Below are 23,113 nucleotides of genomic sequence, written 5' to 3'. Positions count from 1 at the left end.
CGAGATGTAGTTTTATTTGGTAGCATTTTGAGGTACATGGGACTTATTGGTTAACATTATAATAATTTATTTTTGAGGGGGGGGGGGGTTGGAAAGAAAATGCAAATTCGGGTTGTTATGATTGTGGCGATAACACACACACACACACACACACACACACACACACACACACACACACACACACACATATATATATGTATTTTTTATACTTTTACAAAATATATCCATTTTTTACGGAAAAATAAATTTCACTTTATTTTTTATACTGCACACTTTTTTTTAATATAAATTTAACAATTTTATTTAAAGGGGTTTTCCAGCTTCTGACAACTGATGACCTATTCATCAGTACATGATCTGTGGGGGTCCGACACCGGGCCCCGCACAGATCAGCTGGTCCGGTGCGTCCGTGCACCGAACGTACAAGCCGGAAGCAGTTGGCTCCGGCCACGGAATAGCAGCCGAGCTGCAGCTCTGTTCCTATTCAAGTGAATAGGAGCAGACCTGCAGCACGGCCACTATGCTATGTACGGAGCCAACTGCTTCCGGCTCCTTACATAGCATTATGTGCCACAACATCCGGTGCCCGCAGGCAACCAGAGCAGCTTATAGGTGCGTGGTCCGGGTGTCGGACCCGCACCGATGACATACTGATGACCTATCCGGTGGATAGGTCATCAGTTGTCAGAAGGTGGACAACCCCTTTAAGCCCTACTAGGGTTCTTCACTATGATCTTTTGATCGCTTAGGCCCCATGCACACAAACGTATTTTTGCAGCCACATTCATTTCAATGGGCCCATGCACACGAACGTGGTTTCCACGGTCCGTGCATGGCCCAGGAGCCTGGACCGCAAAAAGAGCAGACATGTCTTATTACGGCCGTGTTTTACGGTCCAGGCTAAGAAATGAATGCACGCCGCCATGTGCACTGCCCGCGATTTGCGGGCGGCCCGCAGGTGACACTCTGCGGCCATCCGACCCGAAAATCACGGCCATGCATATGGCTACGGTCGTGTGCATGAGGCCTTATAATGTGGCTTTTTGTACACTCCATGAACCAAAGCATTACTGCCTGTCAGTGTAAGACCGGATTCACACAAGCGTGCGCGTTTTGCGCGCGTAGCAGATCCGTGTGGCATCAGTATTTGGTGCGTGCCTGCGTGATTTTCGCGCATATGGCATCGTTCTGACACTCTGTTTTTATCTTTACAAACATAAAAGCAGGAGGTGCTTTTATGTTTTCATTCATTTTACAACTGTAGCGCGAATCACGCGCAAGTGCTTCCGTGTGCTTTGCGCGATTTTCACATGCCCATTGACTTCAATGGGTGCGTGATGCGTGAAAAACTGGCAAGTATAGGACATGTCGTGAGTTTTACGCAGCGGACACATGCTGCGTGAAAATCACGGACAGTCTGAACGTCCCCATTGCCTAACATAGGTCTGTGCGACGCACGTGATTTTCACACGCGTATCACAGACGTAAAATACGTTTGTGTGAATAAGGCCAAAAGCTAGATTCATACGAACCTTGTATACGTAAGTGTTCTGTGCTTGAAAACAAGGGACAGCACACGGAGCAATGCAACTCAATGGGGCTATTCAGACATGCGTGTTTCTGTTGTGTGAAACTCATTGCATGTCCTATTTTGGTGTGTTTTTGCGGATCACGCACTCATTGAAGTCAATGGGTGCGTGAAAATCACGGACAACACACGGACGTCTTCCGTGTGCTTTCTGTGATTCACATAGCAGTTGCTAAAGAAATGCAGAGAAAAAAATAATAATTTCAATTTAAAAAAAGTGCACCGACACAGACATAAAAAACAGATGCCACACTGAACAAACACTGATGCAACACAGAACTGCAACGGAGGAAAAATGCTGCGTTTTTTGCAGACGCAAGAAGGACACGTTCTAGCCTAAAACTGACAAGAAGTCTATTAGGGTGTGCCCCTGGCACGTCCAATGGACCTACAGTCATGACAGACCTGGGAGGCCTTTGTTAGGCCCCAGGCTGGCATGGCAACCCATCGGCAGCCAGCAATCGCGTTCGCGGGCATCTATAGTGTGGAATTGAGAGCGCCATCCTTTTGTCAGACCAGTTAAATGCCACCATTGCTATTGATTTAAACGACCGGATCAGTCACAGCCAGGCTGCCGCGGTGATAGTGCGCAGCTTCTTTGACCGCGAAATCACCATCACGTACATGCATGTCAAGATGCGGGAAAGGCCACCTTTCCTGTGATATACATGTAAATGAAAATGTGGGAAGGGGTTAGACTGATGGACAGCACCTCATCCCTTAACACCCTTTCCAAATTACACTGTGATGGTTTATCACCATTACATACTGCTAGGTTCAAACATACAGAGTAATGTGGACACTTAAAATATGCCCACACTCTAGAGCTGGGAAATTAATCGGAAAAAAACTCTGAAATTCAGCACAATTAACAGACCTCATCTTGCGCATTTCGTTTTTTTCAATCGTTATTTCCTGGTTTAAACTGTATCTGCATCTTCAGGACACAGATACAGTTGTATGCAATGGTAGAGCAGGGAGCCATAAAAGTCCCTGCTTTACCATTCACTATTTATTGCCGGATGTGAGGCAGTGATGTCATCAAGCCTGTCTGCGCCAAGCCGCACAGACCAGAGTAGCAGAGGGATCTCCTCCACTTGTCCTTGGAACGGGGTTAGGCGAGTATGCATAGTATTATTGGAGCTGTGTGGGGGCAGCTATGGGGGCATTATACTGCGTGGATGGCAGTTATAGGGGCATTATACTGTGTGGAGAGCATTGCACTGTGTGAATGGCAGTCAAAGGGGGCATTGTACTTTGTGGAGAATTGTTATGGGGTGCATTATACTGTGTGGAGGGCAGTTATGGGGGCATTATACTGTGTGGAGGGCAGCTATGGGGGGCATTATACTGTGGAGGCAGTGTCAGGGGGTATATTATATACAATAGTATACAGCAGACTCAGGGAATAAATATTAATTCAATGACGTAGCATGCAAATAGGGGGTGTGGTGTGTGAAAAGGGGTGTGGCCTAAATAATAGTTCATTAATCGAGGTTACATGTTCAATACCACACTCCACATTCCAAGCAAACCAATGATCTGATCTGTAGCTCCAACACAACCAGAATGAAAATAAGTGCATCATATGATCACAACATAAGTGGTTTCAAATAGAATGCACTGAACTTCTGACACCCCCTGAAAACCCCTTAGCAGTATAAACACTAATATTGTAAATGAAAAACAAAAAATTGCTCCGTATTAACTACTTACATGCAATCAAGGAAGCTACTGAAGTCATCGACCTGGGTGCCAAACACAAGGTAGGCAAACTGGGCATATGCCAGGAATATGATGAAAAACATGATGGAGAAACCTAGGATGTCCTTGGCACAGCGAGACATGGTGGTTGACAATTGAGTCATAGTTCTGTTGAAGTTCACATACTTAAAGAGCTTTTAGAGACAAAATAAGATAATATTTCAGTACCTATACAATATACGACTTCTTACATTATTCTTTTATCAGTAGTGAGCTTTGGAGGTTCAAAATGTTTAGGCAAGGGGTACATACAGATTTCTTGCAGTGCAACAAGCTTCCGTGGCAACATAACCGTAAGATTGAAAAAAAGACAGAATTCCATCTAGTTCAACCCATTCCACTGCACTGTTGATCCAGAGGAAGGCAGGAGCGGAATTTCCTCATTTTAGGGAAAAAAATTCTTGGATCAACGACCAATCTCCAGTAATCTAGTACTCATAACTTGTAATATTACATTCAAGAAAGTATGGTCAATGCAGGCAGTGAACCAGCAGGAGGTGCAGTGAAGTGCAAGTTACCTACAGCCTATGGAAAGCTCAGAGGGAACCATCAGAATTGTGAATGACAAGAAAGCTGCGGCCGTGAATAAAAGTATCTGTAAAGTTGCGCAACAGCAAATGAAGAACGAAGCAATCAGATTATAATCCACTAATGTCAATGGCATCAGTGCAGTTTTGTCCAATCTCTCCACTGACAAATCATCTCTGGTTGGCATGTAAGGCATCACCATGGCATATCAATAGGGTATGGCTGTCTAGCACAGCTGGGTCACTACACCAGTTAAAAAAAGTCACTAAGCCTGAAAACACCGGAAGACTTCGGACAACCTTCAGCAGGCTGAACCTATACACTCTCGGGCCAGATGAGATGTATGCGGGCCCGGTATGTAGAAATTAGAGAAACCTTCCGGCAGTAGCTTACAAAGGGTCAATTCAATATGTTCCTCTCATTTTGCAGTGAAATGAGAGAAGATTTAAATGGTGCAAAAACCATTGAGTAAATGCATTTAGGATTGTGGTCAGCAACTAACCACCTACAAGACAATAGTGGTGATCAGTGAATGGTTAAGACATCCAGCTTAAGACCCTGACAGCCTTGTGTTTTTATAATATACACACATATATATATATATATTCTGCCGGTAGGGGATTGTGAAGAGGGGAAAACCACATCCCAGGCCAGGGGTGGACAAATTGCTGGATACATTATAAAGCAAAAAAAAAATACTATAATAAATATAAATAAATATATATATATATATATATATATATATATTTATTTTATTTATTTTTTTTCCATAAATATAAAAAAAAATTCTCTTTCTGACAGAAGTGACTCTTTCAGAAATTGCAGCGAATGCAATGCTTTATGTAAACAAATGGGGTTCCATGTAGGAATACACACATGATTATGTGTTATTGAATAGAATTCTTTTAGATAAGAGAACGGCATGCACAGCAATTCCTTAATATGTACTGATTATCAACAGAATGTGTATATTACTTTATTGAACCCCGACCTTTTACATAAATACAGCATGCAGAGAAAATTCCTAGATGTCACTTATTAAACGTTTCTCTACTTTTATTCAACGTAGCTGCATGCTCCATGCACATCTCACGACCTGGTACCGGGAGAGGGAATCTGGTATATTTTGTGCGGGCTTCCGACTACCGCTACCAGCTTTGATGGCCGTTTCTTCGCTATACAGTAGTTATTCATAGCTGGATGGTGGAATGAGGAAGCCTGTATCAAATATATCTAACTCCTTCCAGCGACTGCTCACTGAACTTTTTTTAGTTTCTTTTAGCAAAAAACAAGAAAATCGCCCATAAGCTTGAAAAAAATAAATAAAAAATAACTGAGATTTTACTTTTAGGCCTTATCACTCAGCCAGTGTTAAAGCTATGGTCCTGGGTATAACTAGACCGTTAGACAGATCTCTATATTAACCTTTTATATGTTTATAGATGGTTACTAGATCTTTCAACCATAATTTTTTAAATCCTGCAGTCCCCCCAACTTTTCTAGGAGCAGTATAACTATAATGGAAACTATTACCTTAACCCAAGCGAAGAATACGGTTACTGCCGCCACATTATTAAACTGGTTCTGCCAGTAAGCCAGAGATTCAAAGTTGTGGAAGGAATTCATGTCCACTAAAAACTTGCTCAGAGGTCCTTCTATTGACATCCTGTATAGGTTTATGGCCATCGCCACCACAGAGAGCTACACGCAAAATAAAAAACAATCATAAAAATAATCAACTATATATAAATGTTACAACCAACCAAGGGAGTCACAGTTACAGAAAAATACAAGGGTTTGTCCGATGACTTTTATGACATGTCATTAGGAGCACAACCTCTGACCTCAGGCACATGTCCCTGTCTCTTTGGCAAATTGTCACTGTCATTTCCATAAAACAAGCCTCTGCTAGAAAAGATTAGGCAGGAAAATCCATCCAATCCGATCCAGGTTTTCGTTCTATGGCCAGCTTAAAGGAGTAGTAAACACTCTAAATGTCTAAGTACCAACTTACTTATCTAGAACTTCTAAAATTGGATAATGTTGTATTTTCTGGGTACAGACAGACAAGTCTAGACAGTGAAAAAAAACACAACTAAATAGTGTTAAAGAGGCTCTGTCACCAGATTTTGCAACCCCTATCTGCTATTGCAGCAGATAGGCGCTGCAATGTAGATTACAGTAACGTTTTTATTTTTAAAAAACGAGCATTTTTGGCCAAGTTATGACCATTTTTGTATTTATGCAAATGAGGCTTTCTAAAGTACAACTGGGCGTGTTTAAAGTAAAAGTACATCTGGGCGTGTATTATGTGTTACATCTGGGCGTGTATTGTGTGTTACATCTGGGCGTGTATTGTGTGTTACATCTGGGCGTGTATTATGTGTGTTACATCTGGGCGTGTATTATGTGTTACATCTGGGCGTGTATTGTGTGTTACATCTGGGCGTGTATTGTGTGTTACATCTGGGCGTGTATTATGTGTGTTACATCTGGGCGTGTATTGTGTGTTACATCTGGGCGTGTATTGTGTGTTACATCTGGGCGTGTAATTGTGTTCGTTACATCTGGGCGTTTTTACTTCTTTTACTAGCTGGGCGTTCTGACGAGAAGTATCATCCACTTCTCTTCAGAACGCCCAGCTTCTGGCAGTGCAGACACAGCAGTGTTCTCGAGAGATCACGCTGTGACGTCACTCACTTCCTGCCCCAGGTCCTGCATCGTGTCGGACCAGAGAGGGCACCAGAGGCTAAATTTGATTCTGCAGCAGCATCGGTGTTTGCAGGTAAGTCGATGTAGCTACTTACCTGCAAACTCTGATGCAGAATCAACTGTAGCCTCTGGTGCCGATGTGTCCTCGCTCGTCCGACACGATGCAGGACCTGGGGCAGGAAGTGAGTGATGTCACAGCGTGATCTCTCGAGAACACGCTGTGTGTCTGCACTGCCAGAAGCTGGGCGTTGTGAAGAGAAGTGGATGATGCTGATTCGTCAGCGTCATACACTCCCATTCACAACGCCCAGCTAGTAAAAGAAGTAAAAACGCCCAGATGTATGCACACAATACACGCCCAGTTGGACTTTTACTTTAAACACGCCCAGTTGTACTTTAGAAAGCCTCATTTGCATAAATATAAAAATGGTCATAACTTGGCCAAAAATGCTCGTTTAAAAAAAAACAAAAAAAAAACGTTACTCTTATCTACATTGCAGCGCCGATCTGCTGCAATAGGAGATAGGGGTTGCAAAATCTGGTGACAGAGCCTCTTTAACAGAATTGTCATATCTAAAAAAAAATAAAAATACGGCAACCTTGGCTTTCCTCCTCCCACTCGCCGGACTTACAATATTATCTCGCTTTGCAAATCTTCATTATTGTCTTATGGTCAATTTCCAAACGACACTATGAACCTTTGGACTACAGTATCGCAGAGCTTGCAATTACTTTATTGGTGCCTTATAATGCATATTTCTGTCAATGATGAATTCTCGGCTCTAGTTTATTACTTATTTATGTCTCATGTCCGTTTATTTTCTTTCTGTACCCGCCTGTGTGGGGTCCACAACATTGTTTTGTAATTCTAACCTTAGGCCCCATGCACATGAACGTGCTTTTGCGGCCGCAATTCCCCCAAAAATCCACGGGAGAATTGCGGCCCCATTCATTCCTATGGGGCCATACACACCACCGTGGTTTCCACGGTCCGTGCATGGCCCAGGAGCCCGGACCGCAGAATGAACGGGCAAGTCTTATTACGGCCGTGTTCTGCGGACCAGGCTCATAGCAAATAGTGGCCCATGTGCACGGCCCGTGATTTGCGGCCGGCTTGCGGGTGACACTCCGCCCCCGGCCGATCCGAAAATCACAGCCATGCACATGGCTACGGTCGTCTGCATGAGGCCTTATTGTTTTTAATACAATAAAATACACTTTTGAAACAATAAAAAAAACAAAGTGCATGTTATTCCAGTAGTTAAAGAGCACGACATACTGCGGACAGCTCATCTTGATAGGTCTATGACCTGGTGTAGGTGAGCAATTCGTAACTACGCCCCATTCATAACTGGAAACTGGTACGCAGAGTTTACGTTGCTGCGTTAAAAACAATACGTACCACAATGATGACAATATCTAGACAATTCCAGAGACTATGAAAATAGTGCAGGCGGTGATTATGGATCTCCAGGAATTCCTCCACCATGTAGTACAGGATGAAGAGGCAGAATGCTATTTCACAGGCAGCCAAGAAATAGTCATACGTGGAGACATAGTGAATCAGCTTAACCGTCTGAAACTGCGACGACGTAACTAGCCCTCCAGTTGCTGGGAACTCTACCAAAAACCTAAAAGGAACATAACATTAGCATCAAAGATTTATTGGTAAGGTAATATAATACAAATAGTACAATAAATATCAAATTGACAATTTCCATTCACGGGCATGTAAATCATGAAGGTGTCAAAAGTGGAACCCTGTCAAAAGTGAGTGTATGAGATTTCTTCCTGCTCCGGTTAGAGGTTCCACAACTTTTTTCTTTACAATGTGTTTCAGTATTAGGTAGCATTTCAGGTCATATAAAAGTTGTTGACATGATGAACCCCTTTTCTCTTCTAAAAGAAGTTCTGCAACAGGTGAAATATACCATAGCCTAAAATTCATGTTCAGCTGCTGTGAGAGATCTTTGAAAAGAGAGAAGTAACATTTACACCAACCAGTAATTGACATTAAACGCCCCATTCTCTTCTCAGAGGTTCTGCAGCAGCTTAGGTTAGTAAGCAGGCACAATATAGCCCCAACTGTAAATTATTAAAACTATTAGAATGAGTAGACGGGATCTGTGACCTGTAGAAGAGTACCTTGTACGTTTAAGCCTTTAGTACTTTGGAGTAAATTAGAACGCCTACATTTAGCTTGAAAATAGTAATTATATTTACATTAGTGTTTCAAGATATTTTGTCCTATAAACAGGAACACTCTGCGGCTCTGTTCACACTTGCATTATACAGTTACCATCAGGGCTTCTGGTATTTTTGCAGTCTGCAGCACTATTCTTGGTGTCAAAAGTACCAGAACTCAAAAGGAAACCTGACGGACTCCATTATAAGTGGAACATCATGATGGGATTGAAGATCTTTGCTAGCCGTGACGCTAGCGTGAACAGGACTTAAAGTTTACACTTGTGATATTACCTGATAATGCAGAAGAGATTTATATTGGCATTGTAAACTGTAAAGTCAATAAAAACTGCTCGGGTGCCTCGGTCCAGCCATAGGTTATTCTTCATAGTTCCTATCTGCGCAGCAGCCTCATCTCGGTTCCGTGACAAATCCAAGTAATACCCGGACCCGCTGTATGTGGATATGCGGCCCCACTGACTCCTGCCATTCAAATCTCTTTCTTGGGTGTACGTCCACCTGTATGAACAGTAACGGAATGATAAATTAGTATTAGATAGAAGAGATCATAACTGCATAGCGAGGCATTATCTACCAACATTGCTTGCGGGGACATATTTGTCACTATAACTGATGAATTCATAATGAATTTGCTTTTTACCAATACAATCTCAGCACTGAAAGCACATGCCTACTTATAAGGCTAGATTCACACGGGCGTTGCGCATCTCGGACGTGAAAAAACGCCGCTATCACGCATCCCCCATAAACTAGAGTCTATGGAGGGATGTGTGAGGCGTGAAAAAAATGGAGATGTCCTATTTTCTCACGGACCCGTCACACGGTCCCTTGACACAACAGCAGTATGAACGACCACATTGAATTACATAGATCCGTGTGAATAAGGCCTTATACACATGCTATTTATGACAAAATTTCACTGTGGTAAATAATGTGAATATATAATCCTAATGGTTTTCTATCTCTGAAACCTAGCACACTGCGAAGCCGTATTTTCATTATGGCATTTTATTAAGCAATGTAGATAAGAGCTAGTGGTACATACGCAGTTCCATTGCGCAGTCCAAAGGGAGCAGTATCTTCATTCCTGACTGAATACATATCATAGCAGTCCGTAATTTCATCCTTCAGGTCTTCTGGAACTGAACAGGAGCCGTTCCTCACTTTAAGCTGACGCAGTCGGGGGACGCCAAGCAGCAGGTTCTCATAGTAGATGAAGCTTTGATTTTCTGCTATCGTCCTGTTGTTGTACCACATGTCCCAGTATAAGCCATCAACAAGAGGCCCCTCTGTAAACTGCAACACAGCAGAAATTCAGATTAGATTAAGATTTGTCAATTTGTGTTTGCCATTTTAACGACAGCAGATGTATTAAAACACACTACCTGTAGGAGAGAGTGAATGTTGTGTGACTGACAGATTTTTTAGCTGGGGTGTGATCATTCCAGAACAAAAACGTTCCAAAGAAAACTTGACATTCAAAAGTTGTAGTTTATTTTATCTAAGATGCATTTAACCCCTTCCCGACCACCCCACGTAGATTAACGGGCTGTAGCACTGGTCCTTGTACCTGCAGCCCGTTAATCTATGTGTGCTCCTATCAGAGCACACAGGCACTCCCCGCAGCCCGGGATCTCCCAGTACAGCCTGCTACTAGAAGCCTTAGTACTGGGGGAAAACATCAGGTCGGATCACAGTGGTGATCCCTGCCGATTAACCCCTTAAATGCGGCAGTCAATAGCAACCGCCGCATTTAAATTTATTAGAACATCGGAACCCCGCTACGTGATTGCGGGGGCGATTGTTGCTATGGCAACCGGAAGCCTAACAAAGGCCTCAGATCTGCTATCTACGGAAGGCGATTAGCCCCGTCAGTATGAAACTTACAAAAAAGAAAAGAAAAAAAAGTTACATTTCAAAATAATAAAAGTTTAAATCGCCCTTTTTCCCTTATAAAGTTCTTTATTATTAGAAAAAAACAAAACTATGCATAATTGGCATCGCCGCGTCCGTAACGGCCTGAACTATAAAAATATAATGTAATTTATCCCGCACGGTGACCGGCAAAAAAAATAAAAAATAAATAAATCATAAAACAACAATACTAGAATCGCTATTTTTAGTCACTTTAGCTCCCCAAAAATAGATTAACCCGTTAGTGACCGGCCCATAGTCTTTTTACGTCGGTCACTAACGGGCCTTATTCCGATGCCATAGACTTTTTACGTCGCGGCATCGGAATAAGTAAACAGAGCAGGGAGCTGTCAAATCTCCCTGCTCTCAGCTGCCAGAGGCAGCTGAGGGCTGGGAGCGTCCCTGCCCTAACGTGTGAGATCGATATTAGTATCGATCTCACCTGTTTAACCCCTCAGATGCGGTGCTCAATAGCGTGCGTCGCATCTGAGTGGTTTTGGAGAGAGGGAGGGAGCTCCCTCTCTCTCCCCCACCGACACGATCGCCGAGTGTCAGTGTCTCCCAAGGCAGCCGGGGGCCTAATAAAGGCCCCCAGGTCTGCCTGTAATGAATGCCTGCTAGATCATGCCACAGGCATGACCTAGCAGATGCCTGTCCATTTTAAACGATCGCAGAATCGCATATTAAAGTCCCCTAGTGGGACTAGTAAAAAAGTTTAAAAAAAAGTTTAATAAAGTTACAAACTGCTTTAGTATTAAAAAACCAAAATAAAAGTAAAAAAGTTACACATATTTGGTATCGCCACGTCCGTAACCACCCCGACTATAAAGCCATTACATTACTTAACCCGCACGGTGAACGCCGTAAAAAATTAAATAAAAAAAGATGGAAAAATTGTTGTTTTCTGTGAATCCTGACTTTAAAAAAATGTGATTAAAAAGTGATCAAAAAGTCGCATCTTCTCCAAAATGGTACCAATAAAAACTACAAGTCGTCCCGCAAAAAAAAAGCCCTCATACAACCGCATCGGCGAAAAAATAAAAACGTTACGGCTCTTCATATATGGAGACACAAAAACAAATAATTTTGAAAAAAAAGCGGTTTTACTGTGTAAAAGTAGTAAAACATACAAAAACGATACAAATTTGGTATCGTTGCAATCGTAACAACCCACTGAATAAAGTTATTGTGTTATTTATAACACACGGTAAACGGCGTAGATTTAGGACGCAAAAAAGAGTGGCAAAATTTCTGATTTTGTTCTATTCCCCCCCAAAAAAAGTTAATAAAAGTTAATCAATAAATAATATGTACCTCAAAATGGTGCCATTAAAAAATACAACTTGTCCTGCAAAAAACAAGACCTTATACAGCTATGTCGACGCAAAAATAAAAAAAACTTATAGCTCTTGGAATGCGACGATGGAAAAACGTAAAAAATAGCTTGGTCATTAACGTATAAAATAGGCTGGTCATTAAGGGGTTAAATAGGGATCAAAAAGTCGCACGTATCCAAAAATAATAGCAATAAAAACTACAGTTTGATCCGCAAGAAACAAGCCCTCGCACAACTTTCTTGATGGAAAAATAAAAAAGTTGTGGCTCTTAGAATATGGTGACACAAAAACAAAATAATTTATTTAGAACCGTGATTTTATTGTGCAAACATAAAAAACCTATATACATATGGTATCGCCGTAATCGCATCAACCCACAGAATAAATATGTCATTTATAATGCACGGTGAACGCCATAAAAAAAAAAAAAAAAGAAGAATAAAAAACAATAGAAGAAGTTTTCACGGCCTATTTATAGTAAATTCAGCAAAAAACCTATGGGATCAAAATGCTCACTATACCCCTAGATAAATTCTTCTTAGGGCTGTAGTTTCCCAAATGGGATCACTTCTGGGGGGTGTTCACTGATTTGGTCCTGCAGGGGCTTTGCAAATGCGACATGACAACCGAAAACCAATCCAGCAAACTTGAGCTCCAAAAGTCAAATAGCGCTCCTTCCCTTCTGAGCCCTGCCGTGTGTCCAAACAGCCGTTTATTACCACATATGGGGTATTACCCTAATCAGAAGAAATTGCTTTACAAATCTTGGGGTGCTTTTTCTTCTTTATTCCTTGTAAAAATTTATAATTTCTACGTTTTATTTGAAAAAATTTAGATTTTCATTTTTACGGACGAATTCCACTAAATTCAGAAAAAAAACCTGTGGGGTTAAAATGCTCACTATACCCATTGATAAATTCCTTGAGGGGTGTAGTTTGCCAAATGGTGTCTTTTTGGGAGTGTTTCCACTGTTTTGGCCCCACAAGACCTCTTCAAACCTGACATGGTGCCTAAAATATATTCTAATAAAAAGGAGGCCCCAAAATCCACTAGGTGCTCCTTTGCCTCTGAGGCCGGTGCTTCAGTCCATCACCACACTAGGGCCACATGTGGGGTATTTCTAAACACTGCAGAACCCGGGTAATAAATATTGAGTTGCGTTTCTCTGGTAAAACCTTCTGTGTTACAGAAAAAAAATGGATTTTCTGACAAAAAAAATAAATTTGTAAATTTCACCTCTACTTTGCTTTAATTCCTGTGAAACGCCTAAAGGGTTAAGAAACTTTCTGAATGCTGTTTTGAAAACTTTGAGGGGTGCAGTTTTTAAAATTGGGTGACTTATGGGGGTTTCTAATATATAAGGTCCTCAAAGCCACTTCAGAACTGAACTGGTCCCTGTAAAAATAGGTTTTGGAAATTTTCTTGAAAATGTGAGAAATTGCAGCTAAACTAATAAGCCTTGTGACATCCTAGAAAAAAACGATGCCAACATAAAGTAGACATATGGGGATGTTAATTAGTAACTATTTTGTGTGGTATTACTATCTGTCTTACAAGCAGATGCATTTAAATTTAGAAAAATGCTAATTTTTGCAAATTTCCTGTAATGACGGGCGTGGGGAGACAGACAAGTGAGCCCTAATCTACCCGCCACTCAGTCCCTGCCTACTTGCAACGACCCGCCCTAGGCGACGGCGTACAACTGGGCGACGGTCCCTACGCTCAATAAGTGCACGACAGACAAACAGACAAAGGTACACAGATCTAGGGGGAGAAAGGGGCAGTTGCCCACGGCAACACCGTGAGCAACAAGAGAAGTGAACAAGCTGAGTCAAAACAGGAGAGCACGAGGTGCCAAACGCAGAGCAGGAGAGTAGTGAACAAGCCGAGTCAAACCAGGAGTGTACGAGGTACCAAACGCAGAGCAGGAGAGTAGTCAACAAGCCGGGGTCAATATGAAGCAAGGACAATAGTACAAGAAGCTGCAGCAGGGCCAGGAAACCTAACGAGAAGAATCACAAGCAAGGAGGAACAGGAAAGGTAGGTATAAATAGACAGAGGGCGGGAGCTAGCTCCGTCTGGCCAGGCTGTGATAGGTTCTCCCACTCCTAAGCCTGCCACCCTGAGTGGTGGAAGATGGAGTCAGTCTCACAGACATAGAAGCAGGTGCAGACTGATTATCTATGGGCGTTAACCCCGAAGCTGTGCCTGGCAGATCCTTTACATTTCCTCTAAAGCTTGGTGATTTTCACAAACAAATACTGAATTTATTGATCAAATTTTCCCACAAACATAAAGTACAATATGTCATGAGAAAACAATCTCAGAATCACTTGGATCGGTAAAAGCATTCCAAAGTTATTACCACATAAAGTGACACGTCAGATTTGAAAAAAAATCGGCTGTGTCCTGAAGGCCAAAACAGGCTCAGTCCTGAAGGGGTTAAACTATTTTGCTAAACTAAATGCTGCCAAATCAGTAGTGAAAAAAAAGAAAACAGATTTGCAATGTACTTTATTATATTTCTGAAATGTTGCATCAAAAAAAAACAAAAAAACAACAATAGTTAATGGGCTGTTCTTAGCATTGTCCTTTAGTACAAGTCAATAGCTTCCCCTGCTCTGTATTCCAGTAGTACTCCCACTCCCTCTGGATGTCTCCTCCAGGATCTAATTTCTCTAAGAGAACAGCTCCTACCATTAGACCACATTGATGTACTAGTGTAAAAGTCATCTATACCAAGAAGAATTAGAGCAATAATCATGTATGGTGAGAAAAAGGAGACACCCAGAGAGGGCAGTAGCAGAGGAATACAGAAAAGGTCTTCAGGACTTCTCTTGAGCTGCACCCACTCTCCCTTACCCGGTCAGACAAGCTATGGGAACCCACCTCTCCTCATCAATAACAAACAATACCACCCCTGAATGCATATCACTATTACCCTTAGCAACTGAACACCAGTTCCCTGGACAGCTGTACTTTTTAGGATACCAACATTGACGCTATTTTTTTCATTTATACAGAGAACTTTAATTTAGTAGTTCATATTGTGAAGGGAATAGGCAGAGGGTACACCAGGAGAGGGAGATTGATCAAATGACTCAAATGCGAGGTAAGCATCACATAGGCATCTATTATTTTAATCAATTAAATTTATGAGGTTATTAAATGGGGCTGGAATGGTATTGTTTGGCCTCATGCACACTTCAGTTTTTTCCTTCAGGGTGCTATCCGTTTTTGTCACTGATAGCACCCTGAACCCATTAATTTCAATGGGGCCATGCACACTTCAGTTTTTTTGACGGTCCGTTGCTCCGTTCCAAAGTAGAGCATGTCCTACTTTGGTCCGAGAATCCATGACCGTGAGGCCCATGCAAGTCAATGGGGCCGTCAAAAAAACTGAAGGCACACGGAAGGCATCCGTGTGCCGTCCGTGTGTGACGGAGCCGTTGCCTAGCAACCGCTGGGCGGGCAGAAAAACATTAGAAAAATATTACACTAATCGGCAGCCACTTGTCTCTATCAATCACTGTCGCTATCAAGCATTTCATACGTACCCGGTCGTTGTCTTGGTGACGAGTCCCTCTTCTTCCTCCAGTCCGACCATCTTTTGTGACGCGACAGCCTGTGATTGGCTGCAGCGGCGACATGGATTGAACGTCATCGCTGGAGGCCGGACAGGAGGAATGTAAGTATGAACTTATTTTTTTTATTACATTAAAATTTTATTTTCCGTGCGCCGAGCATGGTACTGTCACCCTGGACAGTACCATGCTCGGCGCACGGAAACACGGAGTGCACACGGACACCACACGGCCGCTAAAACGGGTTCACGGACCCGTCAAAAGCGGCCGTGAGAACGGTGACGTAAGTGTGCACGAGGCCTTAGTCATACAATTTTATACACTACACTGACCAATCTGTTGTATAATTGTCACAATCTTTTCTGTGTAGCAGTGCTCTTACCTCAGACTTCACAAATCAAATGAGTTTTCTGCAGATCATCTCTCATAAAATTCACCCATTGAGTATCTGAACGTCCCAACACCATCACCAGTGAAAATCTACCAGCACTCCCACCATCATCTATTTATTACGCAATTCTGTACCTTCCAAAAGTCATCCATCGTCATCAAGGTCTTGAAATTGGTCCTTTCAGTTTTGGACACCGGTGTATCCAGAAAAAGCTGAGTCATAACTTTAGTATAATAAAACATGCTGGAAGTCACCATGCCATATGTTACTGCGGAAACAAAACAGGATGTCATGGCACAATACAGATCCATTTACATCAGTCAGTCAAGTGTAGGGTTAGACTAATAAATCAACATTTTTTTGCTCGAACATTAGGAAATGTCACCATCAGAAATTCCTTAATATTACCATTATTAATATTGTTCCCTTTAGGGCTCATGTACACGACCACGTTTTTCATTAGTGTGCGATCCATATTTTTTTGGGGACATGCAGACATCAGTGTTTTTTGTGCATTCGTTTTTACAATCTGCAAATGATATAGCGTGTCCTAACCCTGTGCGTTCTTGCAGACCTGTGATGCTATTCAAGTCTCTGGGTCCACAAAAATAACGGAAGTCATCCGCGTATTGTACGCATTTTGCGGATACGTTGCTAGGAAACACCTGGATAACTCAATCATGTGACCTTCCTACGGGTGCAGACCGTGAAAAACAAATAACATACAGAAACACAGCCGTAATATACGGGCATACGAAATGGTTGCGAGAGCAACTCGGAGGCATTACAGACCAAAATACGGACACTATGGCATCAGTCACGTGCATGAGACCTTACAAGCAGGAGGAGGGAATACAGGGCAGCACCACATTTTTTGACCGGTTCCACACTTCAATAACCGTAACCACAGAGATAATGCGTAATAAAGCGCTACAAAGAATATGGTTTAGGCTGGATTCAGCAGACATAGAAAGGAGTGCCGATCCTAGCACAAGGAGGAAAAAGGAACTGTTGGGTTATGTTTTGCTTTTTTTTCCCCGTTCTGGGATCCAGTGCGAGAGCGTTATCCGGTCACATCCATTCTGAGATGACCACACACAGCTCACATTTATATGTGGACTCACGTGAATGACTTATTCATATTAGTTCCAGCTCAGTGGGAGAGCATGGACCAACTGAGAGTAAAAGAACCTTGCTCTGCAGGAGTTCTGTTTGCTCAGGTACAAGGTCGCTGCAGAATATTATTTTTACAAGAATGTAGGAAATGTAAAGTTCATTAAGTAAGAACTGCAGATGAAGCAGAGTTGTCATTGTCATTTAACTCTTTGATGCTGCATTATAAGAACACCATGCTAATGATCAGAACAACAACAACAACAACAACAACTAGTAGCTTTACCTGCAGCCCTTTTTAAAGAATAGTGATAACACATCACGGTAAGAAAACATGATTTCCAAGAACGCTATGTGACGTCTGTACAATAAATACACAATGCCTTGCATTTTTCTTTGGCATGAAATTAAAACAAACTTGATAATACAAAACATGCAAAAGGTAAAAAAAAAAAAAAGTTTTTAATAAGACAGCAAAGAGCACAGATGAATAGCTCTGCCATCTAGTGGTCAGTCATACACATTACTGGAATAAATTGCTAACTGCAAAATCTGCACTTTTTTTCTCAACTATTTTGAAATATTAGGGACGGTAGAAAATACAACGCAAGAACCTCGCTATCATTGCATTTCTTCTTGCAGCCACAGAATGTGATAATACCTGGATAACTTTGTCAAAAATGTACTTACAAACACATAGAAGAAATAGAAACGCCACATAAGTGATCAGCTCTCGGAGGATAGTCTTTAGATATTTTTCCCTTGTAGTTACTCGGTCTGTTGTATATCTTGTACCCCATAGTCCTGTAGAAAGAAGGGTAAAAAAAATAAAATCTATATATTAAAAAGAGAAGAAAAACGAAAAATCCAGATTTTTTCCCATAACAACTAAAAAGGCGAACAATGTATATCATTAGTAACATGAATAGGGATTCCCCCAGGGGTTGTAGGTCCAGCTACTGAAGGTAACAAAATCCTCCTGATACATAGCCAATAGGACAAATGAGCCGTTGTTCTATTAACGCAGGCATCACCCCTCCCCCTCTAGGTTATGTGCTGACACCTATGACAGAACAGGGCAGTAATGTATCATTTCTGTGGCAAGTTACTTTACAATAAATCAGCATATATGTTTTTTATGAATGAGAAGAGACATTATGTTCCCATTCATACAATGCTTCTGAGCCTCCGCTGCATTATTCTTGTGCAGATATGCCCTGGACCTGTGGTTGCCCAGGCTTGTAGTACTTTCTAGCACGATTGGGTTCACGTTCATCTTAATATATGTGTCTTTATAGCTTTAGACTATGAAAACCTTTCATGCATGTAATATAAAAGCCGTAGAGTCCACGCCAAGAATCAACAAGAGATCATTACCCAGAAATGAATGGAAAATAACAAGGAAGGAAACACTCTCCAGCGCCACCTATAGGTCACTACACTGCAATTCGACACAGCTATGGTTTGGGCTGGATATTTGTCCTGGTTTTATGGAATGTGAGGCTATAATGGAAAATAACTGCACACCGCTCACTCTCAGCCATATTATTAAAGGGAGATGGAAAATAGCTAGAAAAGACAAGTAAAACTCCATGACAAACGACAAACTGGCTGCAAAAAAAAACTAAATAAAAAATCAGCTGTAAATGAAAGTAAATCCCCTTATTAGACTGTGTTCACATCACAAGTGTAACGTACATTGGCCGTAGACACCAGGAGCACTTCTGGGTGGATATGCCAACGTGTCTCTATACTGTATTAGCCAAATGCATGCCAAGGCAGGGTCCTTTTGGCAAACATCAGCATTCTTTTTATTTTTTTATTAGCGCTAAGTTTTTTAAATAGAATGATCAACACATACAGAGCCCGGTTCATCATATGTGAGGCTGGTACAGTCAGGTCACGCTATATAATTATAAGGCCTCATGCCCACTTCAGTTATATACCGGAATTCTCGGACTATAAGACATAAGGATCCATTCACACGTAACGGTTGAGGTACGGTTAGAAATCGCATCAAAAAACCAAATGCATTTTAACAGCGATTCGGTGCGTTTTTCAATGCGATATAACCACAACCGAATCGAAAAATTTACTAAATCATGGTAAAAAAACCTCATGCGGTCAATGGTGAAATCCAGTACAGATCGGGCATTCTACAGTTACTTCACCCATAAGCTGCCATGTTAAATAAAACGGTATAGGTTTGTTTACTGGATGCCTCCAGAATGAATAGTGTAGTCAACTAAACTATTCCATACAGCAAACTGCAGTGTGAATAGAGTCGGAGGTAAAAAAAAACAAAAAACTTAGATTTATTTTACGAAGTAACAAATTGCTACAAATATATAGGAAACCCCTTTAATAAGATCTGTCACTTTCATGAAATGTTTAACTCTTTAGCAACTTGGTTATATTAAGGGTTAGGCCTCATGCACACGGCCGTGTGATTTCAATAGTAATGCTTCCGTTGGTCTCCATTCCGTAAGGTTTCTGTTGTTTTGGCGGAATCAATAGCGCACAGTCGGCTACGATATTGTTTCCGCAAAAAAAAAAAACCTGAAACCTTACGGAACGGAGACAAACGGCAACCATTAGCAACGGAAGCATTACCATTGAAATCAATGGTAATGCAAACGGAAGCTATGGTTTCCGTTGAGGTGTTCCTCCGACTGAATGGTATGACGGAAGCCATCAACGGAAACCGAACGCTGATGTGAACAGGCCCCAACAGAGCATACAGGGCTTTTGGTGGAGGTGATGGAAATGTAAACCCCTTCCCCAATATAAGTTTTATAATGTATGACTAAGAAAAACCGGACACAAACAGAATTGTTTGCTGTAGGGAAAATAAGGTTCAGGGTGGTGAAAAATAATGACACAATACTTTATTAAATATGGAGATAAGCGGTGCCATAGGTATCTGTCAGCTGCTTATCCCTCTCCCTATGGCAATAAACATGAGCGCTCGACCACTGGATTTCTTGTAGTCAGTAGTCCAGGCAGGAGTAAGAGCACAGGACACTAGTAATATATAAAGGATGTGTTAACATCTGCGTCAGAGCCTCTGTTAGGCCGGGTTCCCACGTAGCGTAAACGCTGCGGAATTTCAGCAATGAAATGCTGTGTGGAAATCCTGCAGCAAAGTGAATGAGATTTAGCAAATTTCAGGCCCACACGGCAGAAAAAAAAAAAAGATGCGCGGAAAGTGGTCTGCGGTGCGACTTTCAATTCCGCAGCCTGTCAATTTACGCTGTGTGTTCTGTGCGGAGACGCTGCGTGTTCTGTGCGGAGACGCTGCGTGTTCTGTGCGGAGACGCTGCGTGTCCTGTGCGGAGACGCTGCGTGTTCTGTGCGGAGACGCTGCGTGTCCTGTGCGGAGACGCTGCGTGTTCTGTGCGGAGACGCTGCGTGTTTGGTCCATAGACTTCAATGGGGAGCAGAAATTCCGCAATAGATGAGGAGTTGTGAGGGGTTTGTACAGCGGAAACGCAGCAGAAAATGCTAGAAATCCACGCGTGCACATAAAGTTTACTATCATCAATGCTTGACACTAAACCTGCGGGTAAAACCGCTGAGGTAAAAAAAAATTCTGCAGCAATATGCGCAGCAAAAACACACTATTTGCTGCAAATATCTGGGACTGATTTACCTGCGTTTTTGTTTTTTAGATTCTGCTGCAGAAAATCTGCATCATATCTGGCCTGTGAGAACATACACTTAGGAGCCTTTGTTGCCGATTTCATTGTTCTTGACTGGAAAAAAACCACTGATACCTCGGCGAAACCTGATGGTCCCTATTTTAAGTCAATGGGATCCGTTCTCCTGATAATCCAGCCCTCGCAGTATAAGGCTGGGTTCACACGAGCACATTAACGTCCGTAATGGACGGACGTATTTCGGCCGGAAGTCCCAGACCGAACACACTGCAGGGAGCCGGGCTCCTAGCATCATAGTTATGTACGATGCTAGGAGTCCCTGCCTCTCCGTGGAACTACTGTCCCGTACTGAAAACATGATTACAGTACGGGACAGTTGTCCTGCAGCGAGGCAGGGACTCCTAGTGTTGTACATAAGTATGATGCTAGGAGCCCGGCTCCCTGCACTGTGTTCGGTCCGGGACTTGCGGCCGAAATACATCCGTCAATTACGGACGTTAATGTGCTCGTGTGAACCCAGCCTAAGGGATAGTTCACACAGAGTATTTTGGCGTTGTTTTCGATGCGGAAACCGTGTGGGAAGCAGAGCCAAAAAACGGCTGAAATCGCCTCCCATTGATTTCAATGGGAGGCGGAGGCGTTTATTCGGACATGCCCTTTCTTCGGGCGTTTCTAATGGGAGGTAGAGATTGCGTTTTTCGTGGCGGTTTTTGCCTGCGGCGCTCAACGGCAGCGGGCGGCAAAAAACGCAGCAAATGTTCTGCCAGCAGGGCAAAATCTGCCTCAAAATTAGATTCCACCTGCAAAAAAAAAACTGTGTGAACAGGGACTAAAAGTTGTGACAATCATCTCCAGATGTCATCTACGTCACCAAAATATTTATTTTCAGTTGTAAAAATTGAACACCGCTATCGTTAACCTATGGTGGCGTGGAGTCCGAGCCTGAAAGGCTCAACATTTCTGTTTAGCTTAAAGGAACTTTCCAGATTTACATAATTATTTATTTATTTTTTTAAAAAGTTTTTCAAATGTCTAAACAGTAAATTCCACTACATCTGTGCGGTTCTGCCATGGTGCCACACTAAACCCTTACCTCTTAAGATGTGCAGGATTCTGCCAACTCCGTGCAGCTCCGGAGGCTGCTCAGTGCCTTGGCCGACTCTGCCAACACCAGTGCCAGGATCACCCCTCCTCCTGCGACCCCTTTGCCCCTGGCTACCGATGCTATTGGGGTGATGATGATACCCAACAAGCCCTGTGCTGCCCCCACTACTCGAGGAAACCAAAGAAGACGATCTCCTGCCCGGTCCAGAAGGATGCCACTCCACATCCATCTCCACGACCATGCCCTCCTCTCCGTCCTCTTCTTCCTCCATCCCGTCCTCCTCAGCCTCGAAGCCGGGATTATCCCTGCTCCACGCCTGACGAGAGCAGGAAGACAGAGGTGACGGCGTGGATCCACCAGGGGGCAGCCTAAGAGCTGGTGCGGGGGGCAAGTCTTGCCTGGGCAGGGTATCCATTTCCAGCATTGTGGGGGAGGAAGCAGCTGGCACTGCCCTCCTCTCCTTCTTTCTCTCCTCTCCCTCCAGCTCTGGCTGAGGCTTTACTTTGCTAGGGTTCACCATGCTGCAATAAGACTTTCCCTGCTCCCTGCCACAGCAGCCATTTTATTCTTTGGGGTCTTCTTGTGTTTCCCGTCGTTAATCTCCGCCCTCCTTCCTCATCCTCGGCCCGTTATACGGAGGCAGGAAAGGGTTGCGCTCCCGCCTGCACTGCCCAACTCCAGGACTCGCTCTTCTCATGGGCAGAAGCTTGTTAACCCCTCCATTGCCGGGTCCCCAAACAACCGTGCGTATTTTTGTGGTAAATTCGTCTCCCACAAAGCAGCCCACTACTCTATTAGAGGAACGTAAGGTCTGTTTGTGAGTCTGGTCTCCAGGCAACAGAGTAAATACAGCTCCATGATTGGGGGAGGGCTGCTAATAAGTAACCAATTACTGCCCCATACATAGCGGATACACAGCCTGCAGACAGCAGTTCTACGGCGTTGGTTGCATTCCAGTGGTCAAATGAGCAGCTAATGAGCAATGAATGCCAGCACCAGATTGCAGACCTCCCAACTTTTAAGCATTGCAAAGAGGGACATCTGGGGCGCAAGAAACGCGCTAAGGCCTAATTCACGAACGTGTCCGTTTTGCGCGCGTTGCAGTTCCGTATGTCATCAGTGTTTGGTGCGTGTCTGCGTTATTTTCCGCGTACAGCATCCTTATGTCACGCGGTTTTGATGTTTAGAAAAAGAAATGAAGGAAGTGCTTCCG

General features: G+C 42.9%; 1 protein-coding gene across 2 annotated transcripts in view; it reads right to left on the bottom strand.

The window, feature by feature from the left end:
- PKD2 (polycystin 2, transient receptor potential cation channel) overlaps window positions 1–22,752 on the bottom strand; it is a 50,883-nt gene extending 28,131 nt beyond the window's left edge. For both annotated transcript variants that reach the window (XM_075860711.1, XM_075860712.1), the window contains exons 1-8: window positions 21,889–22,752; window positions 17,827–17,940; window positions 16,158–16,291; window positions 9,843–10,093; window positions 9,071–9,295; window positions 7,995–8,223; window positions 5,414–5,581; window positions 3,305–3,486 (exon numbers count right to left, since the gene is read on the bottom strand). In XM_075860711.1, the coding sequence (XP_075716826.1) occupies window positions 3,305–3,486; window positions 5,414–5,581; window positions 7,995–8,223; window positions 9,071–9,295; window positions 9,843–10,093; window positions 16,158–16,291; window positions 17,827–17,940; window positions 21,889–22,420 (1,835 nt within the window). In that variant the 5' untranslated portion in view covers window positions 22,421–22,752. The remainder of the gene's footprint in view (window positions 1–3,304; window positions 3,487–5,413; window positions 5,582–7,994; window positions 8,224–9,070; window positions 9,296–9,842; window positions 10,094–16,157; window positions 16,292–17,826; window positions 17,941–21,888) is intronic.
- Window positions 22,753–23,113: the final 361 nt, after the last annotated feature.

The sequence above is a fragment of the Rhinoderma darwinii genome, chromosome 1 (assembly GCF_050947455.1).
Source record: "Rhinoderma darwinii isolate aRhiDar2 chromosome 1, aRhiDar2.hap1, whole genome shotgun sequence".
NCBI classification, from domain to species: domain Eukaryota; kingdom Metazoa; phylum Chordata; class Amphibia; order Anura; family Rhinodermatidae; genus Rhinoderma; species Rhinoderma darwinii.
The sequence above is the reverse complement of the archived record's forward strand: the minus strand, read 5'-3'. Positions and strand labels throughout refer to the sequence as shown.